This window comes from Haemorhous mexicanus, chromosome 12 (assembly GCF_027477595.1).
Source record: "Haemorhous mexicanus isolate bHaeMex1 chromosome 12, bHaeMex1.pri, whole genome shotgun sequence".
Lineage (NCBI taxonomy): Eukaryota > Metazoa > Chordata > Aves > Passeriformes > Fringillidae > Haemorhous > Haemorhous mexicanus.
In genome coordinates, this window is record NC_082352.1 from 3,887,405 (window position 1) to 3,908,370 (window position 20,966).

Here is a 20,966-nt window from a genome sequence, read left to right on the forward strand (position 1 = left end):
ATGCAGGACTCAGTCAAAGCTAGCAGTTTTGGATTAGCTAAGAAATGTTCTGAAAAGATTTATTAGGATAGTTGTGTTTCAGATTTTTACTATTCATGAAAGAAAAATACTCTAACTCTGCTGAGGTTCTTACCTTGCCATTTATGTGCAGCTGAGTCCCTGGGGTGCAGGAACAGCCTTCACATCCTTCTCCAAGTCTCAAAATCTGTAATGCTCAATAAAATGGAGTGATGCACAAGAGAGAGCTGAGATCTTTTAAAGCAAGTCGGTTGAGTTATTTTTACTTGCCAAAACACAGGTGGGATTAAAGGAAGCCCAAAATGTAACCCAAGTAAATGTGTTTAGGCAGTCAGGGAGGGCCTACTCCAAAAGCTCCATGTCAGAGAGGAATTTAGATCTCTTCACTTTATTGAATGTCCACCACACTTTGGCTCATTTAGAAAGCCCAGTTTTACTTGTACTTCTGGACTTGTAAAGTCTAGATACAGACATGAATTATTTTTGAGTTATTGTTTTCAAGATGAGAAAGCAAAAGGCAACCTTGTTGGGGGTTGTGTGTCTAATTTGGCAATAATGTTTTTTCTTTTAGATGCAATGCAAAGCATTTTAAAATACATGTAGTGCTTTCAGTTCTGAAATACACGTTTTTCACTGCAATAAAGGACAATTGCTATATAGAAAATGTAAAAGGCATAGCTAATACCCTGAGTAACTCTGACTTTAAGTATTTGTATTAAGAACATTTCAAATTTGCCTCCTTTATTCTGTACAGTTTATCCAGAAAAGTGGTTTCCTGGCAATTGCAAACACACTTATAGCCATTATAAACATTATAGCTGATCATGGCCAATGGTTTTTGGTTTTGGAATCTTCACTGTGCTGTAAATATTGAACAAACTGTAATGTTAATATAAATTTTGTGTTTTAAAATGTTCTTCTTCGGCATATAGTCTTTAAAAATAATAACTTCCTTTGTTTGCAATTTACAGACAGTTAAATTTAGTTCCTGGACAGAAGGTTCTTTGATGTAAATTGTCTAAGACAGCTCATAATAACATTGCTTGGTGTTTTTCAGGCACAGTAGGGAAGGCACCAACAATACAAGCCAGTAAAAGTCCTGGGGGCTTTGGTGTTCAGGTCTCTGCAAATCAGAAAAACAAGCTGAATGACCCTGGAGGTGGTTCTTTCAGGTAAAAAAAGCAAAAATAATCATAAAAAAATACAGCGGGGTGGTTGGGGGTGGATCTGAAGTATAAAACAGAATTTAGGATTGGTGTAACACCAGAGGGCAGTCTTTTACAATAATTCCTGTCTTTTTTCCCAGGGATTGGATGGCAATTTTCATACTTAATTCTGTTTTTAAAGAAGGAAGGGGATAATTAGATATCTTGAGGATTTTTCTCTAAATTCACATTTTAACGTTTAACAAAACTGTAAATTCTGTTTATTATAATAAAACTTCAGCTGAATGGAATTATGTGCATGAGGATCTAAAGAATCTGTGGTTGGTGTTATGCATTGGATGCTGCTGCTCCTGTGGAATGTGTCCTGCTGGGAAGGTGCTGGTTCTGAGGCTGCTCTGTGGAGCAGCCCCTCCGTGGCCAGGGACAATCCTGGGGGCCAGGGGGGATCCCTGAGCAGGAGATTGTTGGTCCTGGCTTTAAGGGGAACGCTTGGCTGTGTCTGAGCTCCCTGTGCTTCCTCTGCTCGTGGAGGTTGGGTGGTTTGTGGGCCCCTGAAAAGGTTCAGCACAGTCCCAGTGATGCACTGAGCTGCTCTGCCAATTCTTTATACTCCAAGCTTTTATTTATATATATTTAGGATATTTTTACTTTTGGTAGTGTGAAGCAAATCTTATTTTTACTGCATTTTGCTCTCGCTAACACCATTTTAGTTGGGTTAAAATATTTTCTTTCTTTATTGAATGACAAAATATTCCTAGATTTTAATTTTCATCTTCTGGGATTCTAATGTTGCTCTGACATCATCAAACCACTAATTAATTTTCAGTCTTATGCTTTTGCAGGTGAAGTAAAAGAGAATTTGTAGCTCTTTGAAATATCTCTGCTTTTAGGCATGTCAGTATTGTAACTAATAGTGGTAGTACTTAGTATTAATCTGGAAGCAAAATCATTCAATTTTTTATTTTCCAATGCTTTTGCCTCCCACTGAGTATTTAAATGAATTAAAATGTCTGTTGGGTTCAATTGTACTGTCTTAATAAGTATTTTTTATGTTTGTAAGCAACATGAGCATTTATTCTTCGTTAGTATAGCTTTCAATTTTACATGCACCAAAAGGGACAGCATTTTTTTAGCTGGATGTTGTAAACTGTGCCAGGATTGATTCTTGCATTCACTTAGTTTATACATAGAATATATTAGGTTAGCTGGAATTGTTAATTTTCCCTTGGGGAGAAGCAAATGCTCAAGGCACTGATTGATAAATCAATAAATCTTTAGTGAGTTTGGTAAATAAGCTGTCAAGGGTGTATGTCATTTTTCCTCTAGAGAACAAATTTTAGTCAGAATGAATGTGTTTGTTTCCTTGCATTGTTTTCTCCTTCAAAATAGTAAGACACAAAGCTGCATTTAAATAAGTCCATAAAATTGCAAGGTTTTATTAAACAACACCAAAGATCAAGCTTTTTCCTGATATCTTAACAAAGAATTCAGTTGTTTGCATATTTGCATTTCAACCCCTAACCTCTCCTGAGGACAAATAGATGTCTGACTATTAAGCCTGAAGGCACAGAGCTGGAAATCTGTATTAATCCTCTGAATGCTGACTAGTTTTCCTCAACATTCCCAGCGTGTGTGAAGAATGTGTTTTTAGCCAGAAGGCAAACTGGCATCTAAAGCAAAGCAAGAATTTTGAAAAATAGTTGTGTTATGTATAAATTTATTTTGCCCTTAGTGTTTTATTATTGCATATTTGTTTCATTATTTTACATTCTGCTTTCTTTAAAATAACTTATTTGAACTTTTCACTTTTGTGAGACGAAGTGTTGGTCACTAGAAACAGAAATTTCAATTTCAGTGTGGTTTTTTCTCTATTCTGAACTGTAGGAGATACAAGATGGAATTACATTAAAGATCTAGCAATTAAGAATTTTGCAAATTGCAGCTATGCCTTTAAGGGCAGCATTTATTTCTGAACTGTAAGACTGCTCACATGAGCTCTCTGTTTGTTACAGTAGCTGTTCTGTGCTGCAGAGTTCTCAACCCAAGAGTTCTGCAATGTGAAGCTGTGCTTGTGAAATTTTAGTTCACTTTTTTGGTGTTAAATTTAGTATTGCTGTATTTTTCAGAGAGAACTACATGCAACCCCAGTTGGTTGACTTTTCAACGCTGTTAATACCTAAGGACAGAAATTTGAGTTTCCTTCTTAGTAATGTTTCTCTTTGTTTTACAAGCAGAGGTCTAGGCTTGGGTTTGTATCACAACAGGCCAGCTTGAGGTTTCTGTAGCTGAGAGAAGCAAAAATCCCACTGAAGGGTGCCAGGGACCTGCATATGTGTCCTCAGCTGCTGCTCATCACCTCTGGTCTCCTTGGAGTTCCCTGGCAGCAGCTCCTCCTGCTGTGCTGGAAGCAGCAGGCTCCCAGGGGATTCTTAGCACAGTTCAGGCAGTGGCCATTGCAGGGAGCCATGGAACCATTTGTTCCTGATGGTCAGATGGAATCACTTCAGCTTTGAGGTCCAGCTTCTCACTTGGATCAGGGCCTGGTCCCTGTGTGCTCTGTGCTCCTCCAAGGATGGAGGTGGGTGTTTGTCCTCTTGTGTTATCCCAGCCCTTCCAGACTGCTCAGCAGGGCTCAGGGGCAGGGCCAGAAGAGAACAGACCCATCCCTTGGTGTGTGGGATGATGCTGTGGTTTGTGTGCTCCTCCCTTTTGGCAGAAACCTTTCCTTTTCTGAAGTGGTATTTCTGAGTTACATCTGCTGGAACCTGGCAGTGTCAGGTTTTATACAGCCAGTGAGATGGGGTTTGTTTTCAGAGACAGTTCTGTGAAGTCTCTGAGATCATTTGAAGCTGATCATAGTTATCTGTGTTTTATTCTGCTGTCTGACTGCATTTTGAGGTAGACTCTATGTGGAAATAAAAGATTTGTTTTCAGACCTCCCTTTCATAGCCAAAATACCCCAAATCTCTTGTCTAGTATTTTATTTTCATTTTAAAAAATAAAAGTTTAGCAACATAAGCAGAGCAGCTTGCCCTTTAAGTGGTAGAACGCTAATGTGGATGTTAAATGGATAACTTCAAAGTTTTCATCTCAAAATGGTATGTGAAAAAACCTTGCCCTTGAGGTTTTTGTTTTTTCAAATGAATATTTCAAGCTATAAGGGGATTGTGTTTTTTCCATGTATTTCAAAATAAAGAAAAATGCTGATCATAAATGTGGTCTGTTCTGTCAGCCCTTTTGCTTATCAGAGAGAAGATTCTGCATAGAGAATGAATTGTGTGGCAAAGCAGTATTAGGGAGACATTTCAAATTATAACATGAATGTCAGAATAAACATGATAATTGATGTGTGAATGGAATCTATGCCATTATAAAATATAATACAGCAGTGGCTGTTCCAGTAATTTCTAGTCACCATTTAGATGCCATGTGTTGTTAATCTCTGACTGTGTGATCCATGGGGACTTTGTCCTAATGACATGCAGTTCCCTTGCAGGAGAGGGGAGTCAGTTTGTAATGTTGTCCTGATTGCTTTGTGCATTCTTCTGGCTTGTTTGGGAGCAGTTCAGTGTGGCAGCTTGGGACAGCAGTGGCTCAAGTGTGACAAAAAGTGCACGAGAAAGGAAAACTCTGCAATCATGCAGTTAAGGTTTGTTCATAAAGAAAATGCCACCAGGTTTTTATAATGGCTTGTCTTATTTTAAACAAAATCTTTGAAACCTTTCACAGAAAACTGTGCAAATACTTTGGATTTTCTTGCTTATTTTCAGATAAGATTTTTTTGGCAATTGCATGAGTCTTTATAATGAGGGAAAAGGAGAAGGAAGATTGTTACAAGAGGTTGAACATAGGAGGAAGAATTGGACTCTGGGATTACTATAGGATACAGTTTGTGTTTGGAGGGAGTTTGAGAACTCATGCTGTCTTAAAAATATGTGTTGAAATGTTAGATTCATCCTATGAGACTTAGAATTTAATTCAGTACAAACCAGAAATATTTACTGAAACAGTAGAATTAGGATGGGCATGGTAATATATGGCAAGAAATAGGAAATTGTTAAGTACTGTGCTCTGATAAAAAAGGAAAGATAGACAGTAATCATCAATCTAGATGACCACTGGATGGCATCTTTGTTCCACAGAATAACTTCTGAAAACTCACTTATCTGGGCTTAAAAGTTCACTTTTATAGGAAACTTCAGCAAGAATAGCAACTCTATATATAAATGTATGTTTCAGTATCCAAGCATTTTGTCATTATGAGGTTCCTTGAAGTAAGGAAGAATATATGGATAGGGTTCTTCCTGTCAGAAAAAATTGTAGTCCCAGCTGTGATTAATACATTTCTTATTTGTCTTCCATGTAATACTGCAAAAAAAAAAAAAAAAAAGAAAAAAAAAAAGAAACGAAAAAAAAAAAAAATGTACTTTCAGATTGTAGCTTGCAAGTGTAAGACTGAAGAAAATTATTCTCTCCAGGAGTTACAGTAGTGGTCTTTGTAAGTGCTATTGCATTGGTTTTGATAATTGCATTGAAATCTAATTTGTGACCAAAATACTTGTCTGGTTTTATTTCAGAAATATTTATTTATAATGTAGTAACACTGAATAAAAATTGGAGTAGCTAAACTGCTAAGCAGAAGGAAGGTATAAGATCAATGGTGTTTTCTTCAGCTATGAAATAAAAGGAGAGAGAAGTGTAGACTTCTCTAAGAAGTGATGTTCTAGAAGTCAGGACTGCTGTTTTGATTTTTTAATGGATGGTGGCTTGAAAGAGATTCAAGTACCTTTGTCCTGGCAACCTGATGTGGAAATACAGGATTGAGACTCTTGATTTACTGCTGGCCAGTTGTGCCCAGCTGTGGGAGCTGCTGGCTGAGGGACAGCACAGGGAACCCCTGTCCAGCTGTGGGAGCTGCTGGCTGAGGGATGGACAGCACAGGGAACCCCTGTCCAGCTGTGGGAGCTGCTGGCTGAGGGATGGACAGCACAGGGAACCCCTGTCCAGCTGTGGGAGCTGCTGGCTGAGGGACAGCACAGGGAACCCCTGTCCAGCTGTGGGAGCTGCTGGCTGAGGGACAGCACTGGGAACCCCTGTCCAGCTGTGGGAGCTGCTGGCTGAGGGACAGCACTGGGAACCCCTGTCCAGCTGTGGGAGCTGCTGGCTTAGGGACAGCACAGGGAACCCCTGTCCAGCTGTGGGAGCTGCTGGCTGAGGGTCAGGACAGGGAACCCCTGTCCAGCTGTGGGAGCTGCTGGCTGAGGGGTGGACAACACTGGGAACCCCTGTCCAGCTGTGGGAGCTGCTGGCTGAGGGACAGCGCAGGGAACCCCTGTCCAGCTGTGGGAGCTGCTGGCTTAGGGACAGGATTGGGAGCCCCTGTCCAGCTGTGAGAGCTGCTGGCTGAGGGTCAGGACAGGGAACCCCTGTCCAGCTGTGGGAGCTGCTGGCTGAGGGGTGGACAGCACAGGGAACCCCTGTCCAGCTGTGGGAGCTGCTGGCTGAGGGACAGGACAGGGAACCCCTGTCCAGCTGTGAGAGCTGCTGGCTGAGGGACAGGACAGGGAACCCCTGTCCAGCTGTGGGAGCTGCTGGCTGAGGGTCAGGACAGGAGCTCCTGGGTGGGGCCAGCCCTGGGAAGCTCTGGGTTTGTTTTTACCTGGCTCCTGCAGGCTCGGGTTGTCCCCTGGCACCCAGACCCACAGCTGGGTGAGGGCCCACGGGGTGTCACCACGGTGCTGGTGGTTTGGTCAGTTTGAGCTTTGTTTTGAAATTCTGGGTTCAAGTCTGTGTTCCAGAAACTTCTGTTTTACATAGTTCAGAGTTTGTGTTCTGGGAACTGCCTTGATAGAGTTTGGTTTTCCCATGGTTTGAGGCCTGCTGGATTTGGGCCTTGTGGGTCCTGGGTGATTCTCATTCCATTTCAAGCTTTCAGGTTTTAACCTGACAGAATCTTTGTTTCTTTCAGTTTTACCTGCTGTTTTTCACTTGTAGAATTACAAACGTTTGAGTTGACCATTGAATATTTCAGTCAGTGTTGGTTGTGGAGTGTGGGCACGGAGCCCCTCAGTGAGTTTTGTGTCCACAGCAGGCCTGGAGGGATGAAGCACCTCCCTAGGAAGAAAGGCTGAGAGAATTGGGATTTCTCAGCCTGGAGAAGAGAAGGCTCCTGGGTGACAATTTGAGGCTTTCCAGCACCTGAAGGGAGCCTGCAGTAAAGATGGGGAGAGACAATTTGCAAGGGCATGGAGTGGCAGGACAAGGGAATGGCTCCAAACCCAAGGGTTATAGGTTCACATTGGGTATTAGGAAGGAATTGTTCCCTGTGAGGATGCTGAGCCTCTGGCACAGGTTGCCCAGAGAAGCTGGGGCTGCCCCTGGATCCCTGGCAGTGCCCAAGGCCAGGTTGGACACTGGGACTGGGAGCACCTGGGACAGTGGGAGGTGTCCCTGCCATGGCAGGGGTGGCACTGGAGGGGCTTTTATGTTTCCTTTCATCCAAAACCATTCTATGATGTTGCAACACTGTTCTCAGGAATTTCATTTGAAGACAAGAAGTCAAGTGCTTAATACTCCTGGAAATTAATAGAAGCTCGTTTGTGTAGACTTTTTCTGGAAAGCATTGTAAATATTCAATTCTCTCCCTCGAGTGTTCAGCACATATTTGCAGGTTTACACAAATAAAAGTCCCTTCTTGACTTCTTCCTGCAAAAGAAAACAAAACCAGTATCTATCAAACCATTGTAGTCTTCCACCAAAATTGGCTGCTGTAGTACAGGTAACAGGAAAAGTATGGGAGGAGAGGGAGGACCTAGATTATGGATTTTTGGATTTCCCTTCTTTTATTCTCAGACCTTACTTGCAGCTATTGGTTTTTACTATGGGCATTAAGTTTATTACAAGTGTCAAAGTATTCTAGGGTGCACGGGACATCAAGAATGTAACAGTTTTTTAAAAGTCTTTTAAATTAAGATTTTTTTTACTTACTTTATACAATAATAGGAGTATGGACTTGAATGTTCTTATCCATATATATGTATTCTGAAAATGATATTCTCAAAGGTTGTGTAATCACTCTAGAATATGTTGAAATAGTTTTTGTGTCAATAGTAGCTGTGAAACAGAATGTGCTAAATTCAGATGGCTGTTTCACAGCTCTGAGTCATACCTCAGACAGGTAGGAGGTAAAGATGCTTGGGAGATACAGGTATGGAAACTCAAGTTTGTTTGTGCTTTCTCAAGCTGTTAAAAAGGATGTTGCAGGGCAAGAAATGGCCTGGGAGTTGCCATTATCATCTTCTCAAATGCAGCTCATTTTCCCAGAACTTGTTGACACACCTGATATTTGTATGTTGCCAGAGAAGTTACCAGCGTGTACTCCAGCCACACTTGGAGGCCAGGCTTACCTGTGAGCTCAGCATGGCCAAAGAGTCTTCCCTGACTGTTGCTGAAAATGCTTTGATGCCTGTTTTAGTAGGAACTTGTGAAATAATGCAGGATTAAAAATTCATGGGTTTGCTTTTAATTTCTGTTATTTATTTTACCATTTTATGCCTAGTTTTCTTTATAAGGAGAAAATCCCAGTGTTCAGTTGTTAGTTTCCTCATCAGCCTGGTTTCACTGATATCACTGACTCAGATGAAGGCACCTTTGTCCCATCTTCTGTTACCAAATTGTCCTTCTTCTGATGTTTTCTGATATGGTCAGAGAAATCCGTGGTTGTTTCTGAAGATATTCTGTGAAAATGGAGACACCAGGGGATGTGTCTCAATTGGCCCACCCACCTGGGCATGTGGCATGGTGATTGCTTCTGCAGAAGCAGATGATGCAAAAAATGAATAAACTACATTCAGAATTTGGTTTTATATGTTTGTTTCTTTAATTGCAGAGATGATGATGACATCAATGATGTTGCCTCTATGGCTGGTGTTAACCTTAATGAAGAAAGTGCCCGAATTATGGCCACCAACTCTGACTTGGTTGGAACCCAGATGCAGTCCTGTAAAGATGAGCCCTTTCTTGCTGCTGTACCTCTCCATAAACGCATACTTGAAACGGGTGAGAAGCACATCCTTTCCTTCTGGGAGTGTTTCCTTCAGAGTGATGAGGTTCTGAGGAACAGAATATGCTTAGCACTTAAGATGGTTTTTTAAGCATTTGATTCCATAATTTTGTATTTCTAAACTTTCAAGGTTTTTGTGATAAAAGTAACTTACCTCGAGTTGGAAATAAAATAGCATGCTGGTACTTTTAAACTTCATGCTTTCCCCATGTTTTTTATATCCAAGGATCTCAAAGCTCTTTGCAAACATTAATTATTTCTCACAATCCTCCTTCATGTTTTACACATGAGAAGATTGAAACAGAGGGGTAGAGTAAGTAGTACAGGTCACAGAGGACACCTGTGAGTAACATTTAACAGAATGCTTAAGTTTCCTGTCAAGATTTTCTTTCCCCATACAAGCCAGTTATTCAGTTCTTAACACCTGCATCTATTTAAGTTCATAGTGATTTTCTTAAGGCCTGTTTTCAAAAAGCTGTGTTTATTTATTGTGGCAAAAAGGTATGTTTATTTATTCTGCCATTTGAAAGTGGAGGTTAAAAACTTTAGTAGAATAACTGTTCAAAATGAATGATGTTTTAAGGTTAGGAAATATAGAATGCATTTTATATGACATACTTTATTAATATACACTGTGTGTTCTGGTACTTAAATGTATATTTTCAGCATAATTTCCATAATGTTTTCCGTGCCATCGGTGTCTTAACATACTAAGCTCCAGTTATTTAGGGGTGTAAATTGTATCTCTTTCAGACCTATGCTTACATCACAAATTTTTAGGGGTCTAGTTCTCAGAGTTTTAAAGATAAGACCAAAATCTTGTTGCAAAGCAGTGCTGTGAGGTTTTTTTTAAGTCATGTGGTTTCTTCTGAAATGCTGTTTGTGTTTATGTTCATTGAATTAACGGGAGCCTTTTTATATTGCAGTTGCAGGCAAGTTCTTCATTGGCTTATTGTCAGACTTCACTCTTGTACTTTACAAAATGGCATTTTAGGTTCCCCTTCAGAGAAAGGAATGGTTTTGAGGCTGTAGTCAGCTGGCTGGGAAGCATGTCCTGCCCTTTGGGACTCCCTTAGCACCACCTGAGGCTGCAGCCAGCAAGGGCTTCATGCAGTGTGCCTGAGAAGCTGTTGGGAGGGATGCTCACACAATACTTGATACAGGTGTAAGAAAAGGAAAAGGCAACAGACATAAAGCTGTTAGAAAGGATGGGAAATCAGTAATGAATTTGCCACATCAGCCTTAATGAGCTGTCTGGCTGTAACAATTGCTGCACAACATGGAGTTGTAATTACAAGTGCAGGACTTACAGGAATCTGTACATACTTTAAGAGCCACAGAACCCATCACACTATTCATCACTGCCTTTTGGGGTTTGCTTCTCTGAGGAACAAATCCCTATGGCTGTTTTTGAAGCTTTATTGGCTTTGATAATTGAAGTGAAACTTTCAAAGCTTTTAAAAGCAGCTGCAGGGATTTACTTCTCAAAAGCAGTGAATCCAGAAGAGAGGCCACTCCTAGTGATCTCCTGCAGCCACTTTTAGAGCTTTATTTTGGTTTTTCATGAAGCCTTTTATAATTTTGAAAGTGGCTGTGGAGTTCAGAAGTGGCTACTATCTGGGATCTATGGCTCTTGAGGAGAGAATTCTTTCAGCTGATTTTGAAGTTTTAGAAGCTGGGCTCTCACTGTGTGTGGCCAGATTTGTTGTTTGCTTAGGACCACACACAAATTTAGTAATTTGTGCTACTGGGCACTTAAAATAATGACATTGTAAGTTTACTACAAGACTCAGTATTGCCATATGTTGCTGTGACAGCACCAGGACTAAGCAAAGCGCCCGTGACCTTCTCGAGCACATTAGGAAAAAGTCTGTGATGTGAGTCCTCATTCTTCTGTTTTCATTATGCCTGTTGACAAATGAGATAAGATACATTGTTTCTTCTTAATTTTGCCTGAATATGACTTAAACAGATGTTATTTTGTACCTTTAGGTCTATTCATATTTAATCACTTCAGTTTTAGGGCAGGTTTTTAATGTTTTAGTAAAAGAGAGATTTGTGGTGTGTACAGTATTAGGAAACTGCTCTTGTCTCCTTTCTCAGAAGCTAGATCTTTCAAGTTTTCTGTAATATTAATCTCCTCCTCTCTTTTCTGAGTAAGAGCTCTGTCAAGCAACTCGGTAGTGTTCCCCAAAGGCTGTTTCAGAGATTGTGCTTCCATTCACCAGAGTTGGAATATAAACTGCTAAAGTGAGAGCAGATGCTCTTCAGACTTTGGCAGTAACCACCAGCCAGATGCCTCAAAGACATAGTGAAAGAGGTTTCTTAATATATTGTATGTTCTTATCTCTACTTGAGCTTGGCAGTGTTGTAATCCAAAGTTTATTTTAAGTCTAAGGGACTAATATTGATCCATTTAAGTGGAAGAAGTAACTGAAAGGTAATTCATGCAAAGATATTCATCCACTTCCCACATGCTTCCTTATCCAATTTTGTATCTAGTCATTTTGGGCTGGTAATCATTGCCATTTGTTCATGTAGGAGGGCAAGGCTGTGACTGTTTCAAATTCTTCTTTGATGCAAAATCAAGAGTGGGTATTTCTCAGCATATAATGTATTTCTTTTGTTATTCCACTCAGAATCATAAAACTTTAAACCCTGATCTTTCTACATGACAGCAGAGCACAATGGAACATATACAAGGGGTTGGAAAGCTTTTGTTTCTCTTTTTTGGGAAGTTGAGAGGCAGGGGTTGATATGCATCATGCATGTGCATACCAGCTCCTGACACTTTCTAGGTCTTTAGCTTTGTTAGTAGAATGAGTAGTGTTTCTTCAGAGGGCAAGCAAGCTGATTAGACCCTCACAAATAAATCATGCTGCAAAATCCTAGCTTTTCCACATGGTTTTATGGGAATGAACAGTAAAAATAACCTTGATAATTTGTAATTGTTTCACTTTTGTTCATTTATAAGTTATTTCTTGCTGGGTAAGAATGCTGTGTTAGTTAGGTTTTAGAAGCTAGTTTTTGACATTCTGAGTTTTTTGTTGTTTACTGAATGAAGCAGCAGGCAACATTTAGTGAAGCAGGTTTTCAAGTGTGACAGCTTTCTATAGTTCAGAACCATCTTGTGAAAATAGAGACTCCTTGGCTTTAATTCCTTGATGACAGCATGGTTTCTGAGTGTAGATAAGAACAAGGCTGCACTGCATGTTATATTAAATATTAGTGAAAGGTAGCAGGACACAGCAAAGGGTGGCATAAAACATGATCCTTTTTATAATACCTGATAACTAAATCCATGGAAAGAGGAAACAGCTGCCTCATGTACTTTTCTGAGAACTTGATGGTCTCTCAAACCTTCACTGGGGGTTCCAAAAATTTTGCTTTATATTTTGTGAACAACAGAGCATGATACCTTCACAGGTTTAGAATCTGCAGCAGCTTATTAATTCCTACAACTTTTACTTCTAATTTCCTCTACAATCAGGTGATGCCATTTTGCTTTTATTAACTCTCCCTAAAATGTCACAGCTTCTGGTGAACCCTAACCATAACTTAACTGACATAGTGCAATAATATTTAAGCCATATTGTATTCTTTGGCTTAGATGGTTCCTTTCTCTCTTCACTTTGTGTTCTTCACCCCATTTTTCTACTTCAGTTTTATTGTTGCAGAGCACTGACTGAATAGAACAGATGTGGCAGTCTAAGGAATGGGGCTGGTTTGGCCACATGGAATACATTTTGAATACAGTTCAACTTGTATCTTCCAAATTATTTTAATTTAAATACATATGATAGAAATTTATTGGAGAATCAGCCATGATATCTTTATTTCACATTCATTCAGAATTTTTTACCCCTGCATTAAGAAATCAGATTGTCTGTAGTGTGGTTTTACAAAATGCTGCATTTGTTTGTTACCTAGCATTGTTATCAATGTCCTTTGGAAGAGTGTGTTATACTGACATAGCATACATCTGCAATATTTCCCACCACAAACTTAGTTCTGGATTCTCTTGCTTCATATAAATAAATTTTTACTCTAGAACACACATAGTGGTGCATGCCAGTTGTTATAAAGCTTGAAAATGTGCTGATGAATCCAGTTTCTCCTAGTTCTGTAGTTGTAAGGCCTAGAGCCTTCCTTAAAACAGCTTCAGAGAAGCTTGGCTGGTTAGAAGAGAGCCACTGTTTCTGTCAATATAACAGTTGTATGGTTAGGCTCAACATAATTTATAGATTTACCTTTTTGTCATTTTACATGTAAAATATGTTTTTAATTCTGTCTGATGAAATATTGATCTGCCTTGATTCTTTGTTCAGCCACGCTTGAATTGCATGTCTGCTATAACAGTGCATGGTAAAACCTACAGAAATAGCTTATCTGGGTTTTCTGTATTCTGGGGTGTATTGAACCTACTGTGTGGCATGGCAGTGGCAGCAGTTGTGTGCTTATCTATATATTTTAAATAAAGAATTTGTGTGCTCTAGAGGGCATTTTATATTGCTAAACCAAGTTAAAACCATGGGGTACCCTTCATGGAACCAGGGCAGGTGATTTCAGCCTCTATTTAAAGCATTTTTTATTAGCTCAGTAAGTCTTTTTGGCATCCTCTTTCTCTGGTTTGTTTGTCAACAAAAACTTTGGTTTGTTTGTCAACATTTGTGATCTTGTTTGAATGAAATGAAGCTGTCCTATTGATGACTGCTCTTTCATATACAGAGCAGCTCTAACATAAAAGTGTAGTTATTTCTCTGGTTGCTTTACTTCAGAGGGCTTTTATAGCTACTTCAATGACCATGGTTATGTGTTCTGAAATTCTGAGCTCTCCGGTTACCTGTGAATACAATATTTTGTTTGTGCTGCACTTTCTGTTGATGTGATTTAGTTGTTTTCACTGCTGACTTTTAACTTTTTGTCCATAAGTTGATTTGTCTTCAAACTGAAGTATTCGTTTGAATATTGTTTTTTTCCATCAGCATCTTTCTGTCAGGATGACCTCTGTAAATGCCTGTGGACAGAGCTCTTGATTGTGTTTGGGGATTGCTCTAACACCTACCTGTTCATAAGTGTAGCAGATTGAAGTCAAGCACTGTTCTAAGGACATGCTTGAACTGTACCTACAGTGGAGTTCTCTGGATTCTACTTGCTTTTTCTCAGGGAACAAAAAAAAGCCATGTTAGGTATTGTATAATCCAAATTGCAAGTTATTGTGCATGCCAAAAGCATGGACTTCCTCTAGTTTCTGTCAGCTTCAGTCTGGCACTGCAGAGATGTGGCAGGTGTAGAGATGTATCCACATTCTGACATCTGGAATAGTTCTGTAACTTGGGCTTTTTTCATTAGTATCAAACAAGCAATTTGCTAGAAACTGCATTTAGATGAGATGATGGATGCTGCTCTCAATTTTCTAACCAATGTCCATAGTTGTGCTAGTTGTTTCTTAGGCTGAGATTGGAGTTCACATGCTCAATAGAGGATTTGGTTTTATATTCCAACAGAATCAATTGCTAATGTTACTATATTATAAGACAGCTATATTTGATTTACATTTATTATTTCCTTTTCAAAAAAGGTGAGAATACATTCCCGTCTTAGTATCAGCAGCAGTGTTGCCAAATAAACATAATCAGTAAGTACTTCAGTAGAATGTTAAACCCAATTGTTGTTCTTTCTTTAATAGGTCCATGATTAGACTTCCTGTTTTACAAGATGTCCCAACATGTGTTGGAATGGTAACTTCAGTACCACCTGAGAGCTTGGAGTCTGCCTTTCTGTGAAAGGTAGGGCAGCTTCTGTTCAATATTTCTTGTGTATTTACAAGGTTTTCTTTTTATTAATCTTATTGGCTCTGCAACACTACAGAATCTGAGTTATGCTTTTGGCTGTATCACCTTTAGGTGTCAGAACTGATGTTATTTCATCAAGCAGTAATTTCTCAAAATAAATATGATTAATTTAGCTATGTTTAAACTGTGACTATTTATGAAGAAAATGATGCTCTTTCTTCAGGCATCATTTTCAGAGGTTTTACTCCAGCTGAACTGAGAGCATGACCATTATATTTGGTCTCAGAAATATTTAGAGAATTCAAGTTTTGTTTTCACCATAATTTTGTTTTCACCCGTTTTTCATTCTATTTTGTGAATGTAGTGAAAGTGCCATCTTTAAGAGGTCTTGCTATTTCTGGAAGGCAGTTTTGGCCTTCAGGGCCCACCAAAATATGTTACCCAGCCTCAGAATAAGTTTGCATCTGGGAATTGAATGGCTTAAATTTCCAGGTCTCTGCAAAGGAGAGTAAAATTAAGATCATCATTCTGTGGAGATGCATTCTCTACCAGATTCATTTATAAAGTCCATGGATGTAAAATAAGAACAATAAAAAGAAAACCTTAGAGAACCATTCAGTATTGCAATAAAGCTGACTTACATTATCCCTGTAGGCAAACTCCATGCTCTAGAGGTGGTGCTAATGTCCCCAGCGCTCAACACATGTTGGAACATCTTTGTGGAGGAGGAAGTCATTGATCAGTGAGCAGCATCTTCAAGGATCGTTTAAGGGGGAAAAAGGAAAAGGTAATATTTTTAAAAATACGTTGGAATGATTGTTCATTATGTTTATTTGGCAATCCTGCTGCTCATACTAAGGTTGTAGTGTTTTCATTTCTTAAATTTACTGACAAACTTTGTAAACTTCCTTTAGTCTTTCCTTCTCCCGTTGTCAGCCTCCTTCACGTTGCTGAGCCTACTGCAGACAAGTCCAGAATTTACTGTAACTCACTGGCAATTTGGCACTTTTTTCAGTGGTTATATTGCAGAGGGGGTTAATCTGTGGTTTAACCAGTTTTGCAGTCCCTTGTGTTAAATAAGTCAGAGCCAAACACTGAACTGGTATGAAGACATACTGCTGCTAACCAAAGGGTATTTGTTTTCAAGGAAAAAAATTGTTTGTGTAGCTGCAACACAAAGTTGTGCCAGATGAGGTACCACCATCTGTTCTTGCACAATAGTGTAGAAGTGCAACCTTACTATAAACTTATCAGAAACTAAGGCTATTTTGACAAAATTAAGCAACCATATCTGACCTGGTTAAATTTTGCAGTGGTGGATCTGGTGGTGCTCTGTTTGGCATTAATGAATATGGGATGTTGGCAGTTTTAATTCTAATCCTGGGCATAGACAGATGAAGGTGCTGACATTTTGAAATTCAGGTTATGATCCTTGGTCTACCCTTCTGGTATCCTTTGAATTTCCTGGGTTTGTGCATGTCCTGCCTGTGTGACATGCCCATCCTGCCTCCTTAGATAAAGCCTCAATGTCTGCTTGGCATCAGGCTTGTGGTGACAGCTGTGATGCCTGGTCTGATTGTGGTGTCAGAGATCGTTTCTTGGGGGAAAAAATTGTCAAAATACCTGTTTTGTTCACACAATTTGCCTTAAAAGAGCAAGTTCTTATACTTGGTATGCCTTTGAATCCTGTGGATGTGATGGAGAATGTGGTCTGTTCCTTGTGAGGACTATGCTCTAGGATGCTGGCATCTGTCACCTCTGACATTGTTACAGGAGTTCTGCTCCATCTCTGTCTTACCTGCTGTACTGTCACAATAGTGTATTTATGGTGTTAAGCCTGAGGTCTTGTCTTGGTTTACTATTCTGGGTTTAGCTCAAGAAATATGATTGTCTGTTCTGCATGAAAACAGATAAATCCCCAACTAACTTCTCTGTTGTTTTCTTAGGGACTCCTGTTGGTGTCATTGCCATATTAGTACTTTCTGGTCTGGTTCTTGTAAAAATCTCTTTTGATTTGACTCTCTAGTGAGTAACCAAGCACAAAAGTGCATTAAGGCATTTACTGTTATTCATAGAAACAGTGAACATATTTTCTAGTCCTCTGCACTCACTCCGTGTTTGTTCTTGAATGTTCCTGGATGTCTTTGGACATGCTTATTATGCTGTATTTTTTGTTTTAGGAAAACCAAGATGAAGAAGAAAAGATCATATAACTGTAATCTATGTGTTCTTATTTGACACGTTGAGACCTGCCCCTGTTTCAGTTTTCATCCCCTCCTCTGTCTTTAGTATTTTCCTCGCACTGCTCAATAGCTGCAGCACAGATTACTGGGATTACAGGGCAGCACGTGGAGCTGTAGTTCTCAAAGACTTTGTCCTTCAGTGCCTCCTTTTAATAACTTCAGCACCCGCCCTTCTTTTAGAATGGACACATCAAATGGCACAAAAATAATCTTAAAGTTGAATTATTTAAAGAGGAGGAATTAAACATCAAACATAAGGATATTGTCTTTGCCTAACACATTGAGATTTTGATTTCTTCTGAAAAGAAGTTAGGTGATACACAGTTTAATTACAGAAGAGAGCAGAGAAACAATTAATTGTAGTGCTTTATGTTCCTTCAGAGTTAACATTCTTTCTGTTCTCTCTGATCAAGCTGCAAGCCTTCCTTGCTGTGGGAATGCCAAGTGCTCCCTGCTCCAAGATGCACTGTTTATGCTTCCATGCTTTGTGGCAGCTCCTTCCATTTTCCAAGCCTGCACATATCTGTGCAGAATGTTATTTGGTGACTAGCTGGGTTCTGTTAGAGACAAACCACTAAGGGTAATGGAAAAGACTCTTCATGGATGATTAATAGCTGCCTTTCAGCTGTTTAATTATCTAGCTTAGAGACAGAATTTTGGAAACCAGCTTGTCTGGTTATATATTCCTTAGCACAGACCTCTTCTCCAAGTAGTTTTTCTTTTTCCCAAAAAGGATGTATTATGAGTAAGTTCCCAGACTTACCCACTGGTTGAGACACACTTTTTAGAGAAGTGGAGGCTTTTTGCTGGTCAATCCATCAAAAAACACGAGTTATATAGTTAGGGTTAAGTAGATTCTTGAGAAATTCTTTCTCTACTTGATGAATTTTTTTTCTCTTGCCCCAAATCCTATGGACTTTCATATAAAGGCTTTGAATCAGCACAGAAAATAGGATGAGACTGTGGCCAGGGTTGCACATGGATTTTGCATGGATGCAGCTATTTCTCTGGCTCTGTTGTGTTAAAATAATTACACCACGATGACCCTCTAGAGTGGAGCTATTTTGTTTGTTTTCTGTTGACAAGAATAAAGTGTATTAAAATTAGAAAGTAAAAGTTCAAAATAAACAAAAAGGTCGTTTTTGCAAAGTGTGATGTTAAGTTGTGGAACTCTTTGTTTTACAGTGTGGCAAATTCAAAAAATTACTTGAAAAATCAATGAAAAAAACATTCCATCCTGACCTGATAGAAAGATAAGATGCTCCAGCGTAGGACAGACCAAGGCATAATTTTGGTGCACAGTGAGCACTACACACTTCTTGTTTTAATAATCTTCTAGCAGCATCTCCTAATACTACTGTTAGAGAAAGGATGATGGACTCTTACCCACTGTAGGTTTACTTAACTTTTTATGCAGTTATATAAATACGTAAGTGTTTATGAAGTATAGTTTGTACTGAAAGAGTTCAATCCACTATAGTGCCTGAAACACTTTGAATGGTTTTGTGCTTGTGCATTCACACTACAGAGCTTACAAGTCTCAGCTGAATCTTACTTTGCTAAAATAGTTTGGTTGGCATTTACTTTGGAGGGGGCAGGAAAAGGCAATACTAAAAATTGTGTAGCATTTTATTCCTCATTTTTATTCTTTTAGGTTACATTGCATGGCTGGTTATGTTTTTTCCCTGCTGTGTCTTGCACTGAGCGTGGTATGTATTTTGAGGATTTTAATCTGTAAGTTTGGAATCTATTTTAAAAAAATAACTGATGTTTGAGCAGTTTGTCAGTTTCACAAAATGCTTCCAGGACAATCAGCCCAAGGTGGGTAGTCAGAAGAAGTGTAGGACAAACACTACTCCCAGAAAATTGGGAATTTTCAAGAACTGTGGGAAATGGCTTTGCAGGGAATTCTCCAAGCCTGACAGAAAGCTCACACAGTGTGCATCTGTATGTGAACCTTGAGATAAGAAATGCTGACTGAGAAATGCCCTGGACTGGGACAGACATTGTTGAGAGAGAAACGGAGCTGGACACAAGTTTCAAAGGATGGCCTTGCAAATAAGACTGGATCCTTTGGAGAAGCAGAGCTATGAAAGGTGCATTGTAATGGGACACACAAGTTTCAAAGGATGGCCTTGCAAATAAGACTGGACCCTTTGGAGAAGCAGAGCTATGAAAGGTGCATTGTAGTGGGACCCACAGGGGGTAATTTTAGATGATTGGCTTTAGGGCATTTACAGCATGGTGTGGCCAAACCTGATGGGCCAAGGAACACTCATGGTGTATTGTAATTAGGAAATAGTTGGCTTCTGATTGTGATGGTGTGAATTATAACATCTGTGTTGTCTCACCCTTCCTGTGAGACTGAAAATGGAATAAAAGTTTTTAAAACACCTCTCAGTTGCCCATCTCTGGGTCAGAAAAGGGCCTAATCCAACAAAGATTTCCAGTTTGTCCAGAAATCGACTCATGAGTTAGTTCTTAAGCTCTGAGAGGAGGAATGTTTTTTTACAAACAAGCTTATTGAAGTGAGGAATGTAGGGCTTTCCATTGTTTTGCAAATAACAGCTACGAAGTGATAAAAGGTCACTCTCTCTCTCTCTGGAAGTCGCTGTTCCCCATGGAGGTGCTCTGGCAGTGGTGAGCAGTATCAGAGGCTGCTTTGCAAAACCTTTCCCGTGTCAGCCTAGGGTGGTTTGGAGCTGTGGGTTCTATCTTGGCCATCTGCCCCTCTCAGAGGGTGCTGGTGTGTACCTGCTGCAGGGAACCTGCAGCAAATCTCAAAGCACTTGGCAGGGATTCTCTGCTTGGCAGGAAACACTCCCTGGCCTGGGGCTTTCCTGAACAGCTCCGGGTTACAGGTTCTCAGAGGCGCCTGCCCCAGCCACTTCCTTGGCTTGGCTCTTTTTGTCAAGGTAGCAACTAAAGTTTTGTAGTTTCTCCTTTCCTCACACTGTCTTCTAGAGCAGACCAGCTTAACAGTACAGCAAGACAACATTGATTTAATTATTTATACATTTAGTTAGTAAGACTTAAATTGAAGCTTTTATTCAAGGGACTGAAACCAGAAGATTACAGCTAAAATTATCTTGCTGTTTCCTTTGCCTGGGATTGCTGGGTTATCTTGCACCCCTAGGAATCTCTAATTTTAATCATCAGAACTAGGAGTTGCTATTTGCCCTACCATTGTTTAACAAGCTCTGCATTCAGTTTTTAGTACTGAAAATCTGTCTAGGGCACTGGGAGCCCCCCCCAACAGAACCCCAGGGTATTCTGAACCTAAACAACCTTAATGTTTTCTTCTCCTGTGTTCCATCCCTCATTCTCTAGCTTAATATTTAGGGTTGGGTTTTCCCCTTGATAGCACTAGGAATGCAGTATTGATGGATGACTTTGTGGGCTGAGGACACTGCTCTGAGGTTGGGAGAAGTGAGTTCAATAATTGCCATTTGTGCTTCTCAGGATGTCAAGGCCCCTTTGTACAGTTGTTTCCCCTCTGTGTTTAGTCAGCCTGGGATTGCTCAGTTTAGAATTATTAATACACAGTATCTGGAATTATTAATACACAGTATTGAGAATTATTAGTACACACTATCAGATAAAGCTCCAGTTGCTTTCTCTTGATTTCATGGCTTGCTTTCTGTACAGACCACACAAGCTGAGTCTTACACAAATACTGCTT

The 20,966-nt window shown here is 39.7% G+C and overlaps 1 protein-coding gene across 1 annotated transcript in view; it reads left to right on the forward strand.

Annotated features, from left to right (window-relative positions):
• The window catches only part of LOC132333061 (transcription initiation factor TFIID subunit 4-like), a 145,297-nt gene that overhangs the window by 35,666 nt on the left and 88,665 nt on the right, over positions 1-20,966 (forward strand). The window contains exons 9-10 of the mRNA XM_059857802.1: positions 1,076-1,190; positions 9,073-9,242. Coding sequence (XP_059713785.1) covers positions 1,076-1,190; positions 9,073-9,242 — 285 coding nt within the window. The remainder of the gene's footprint in view (positions 1-1,075; positions 1,191-9,072; positions 9,243-20,966) is intronic.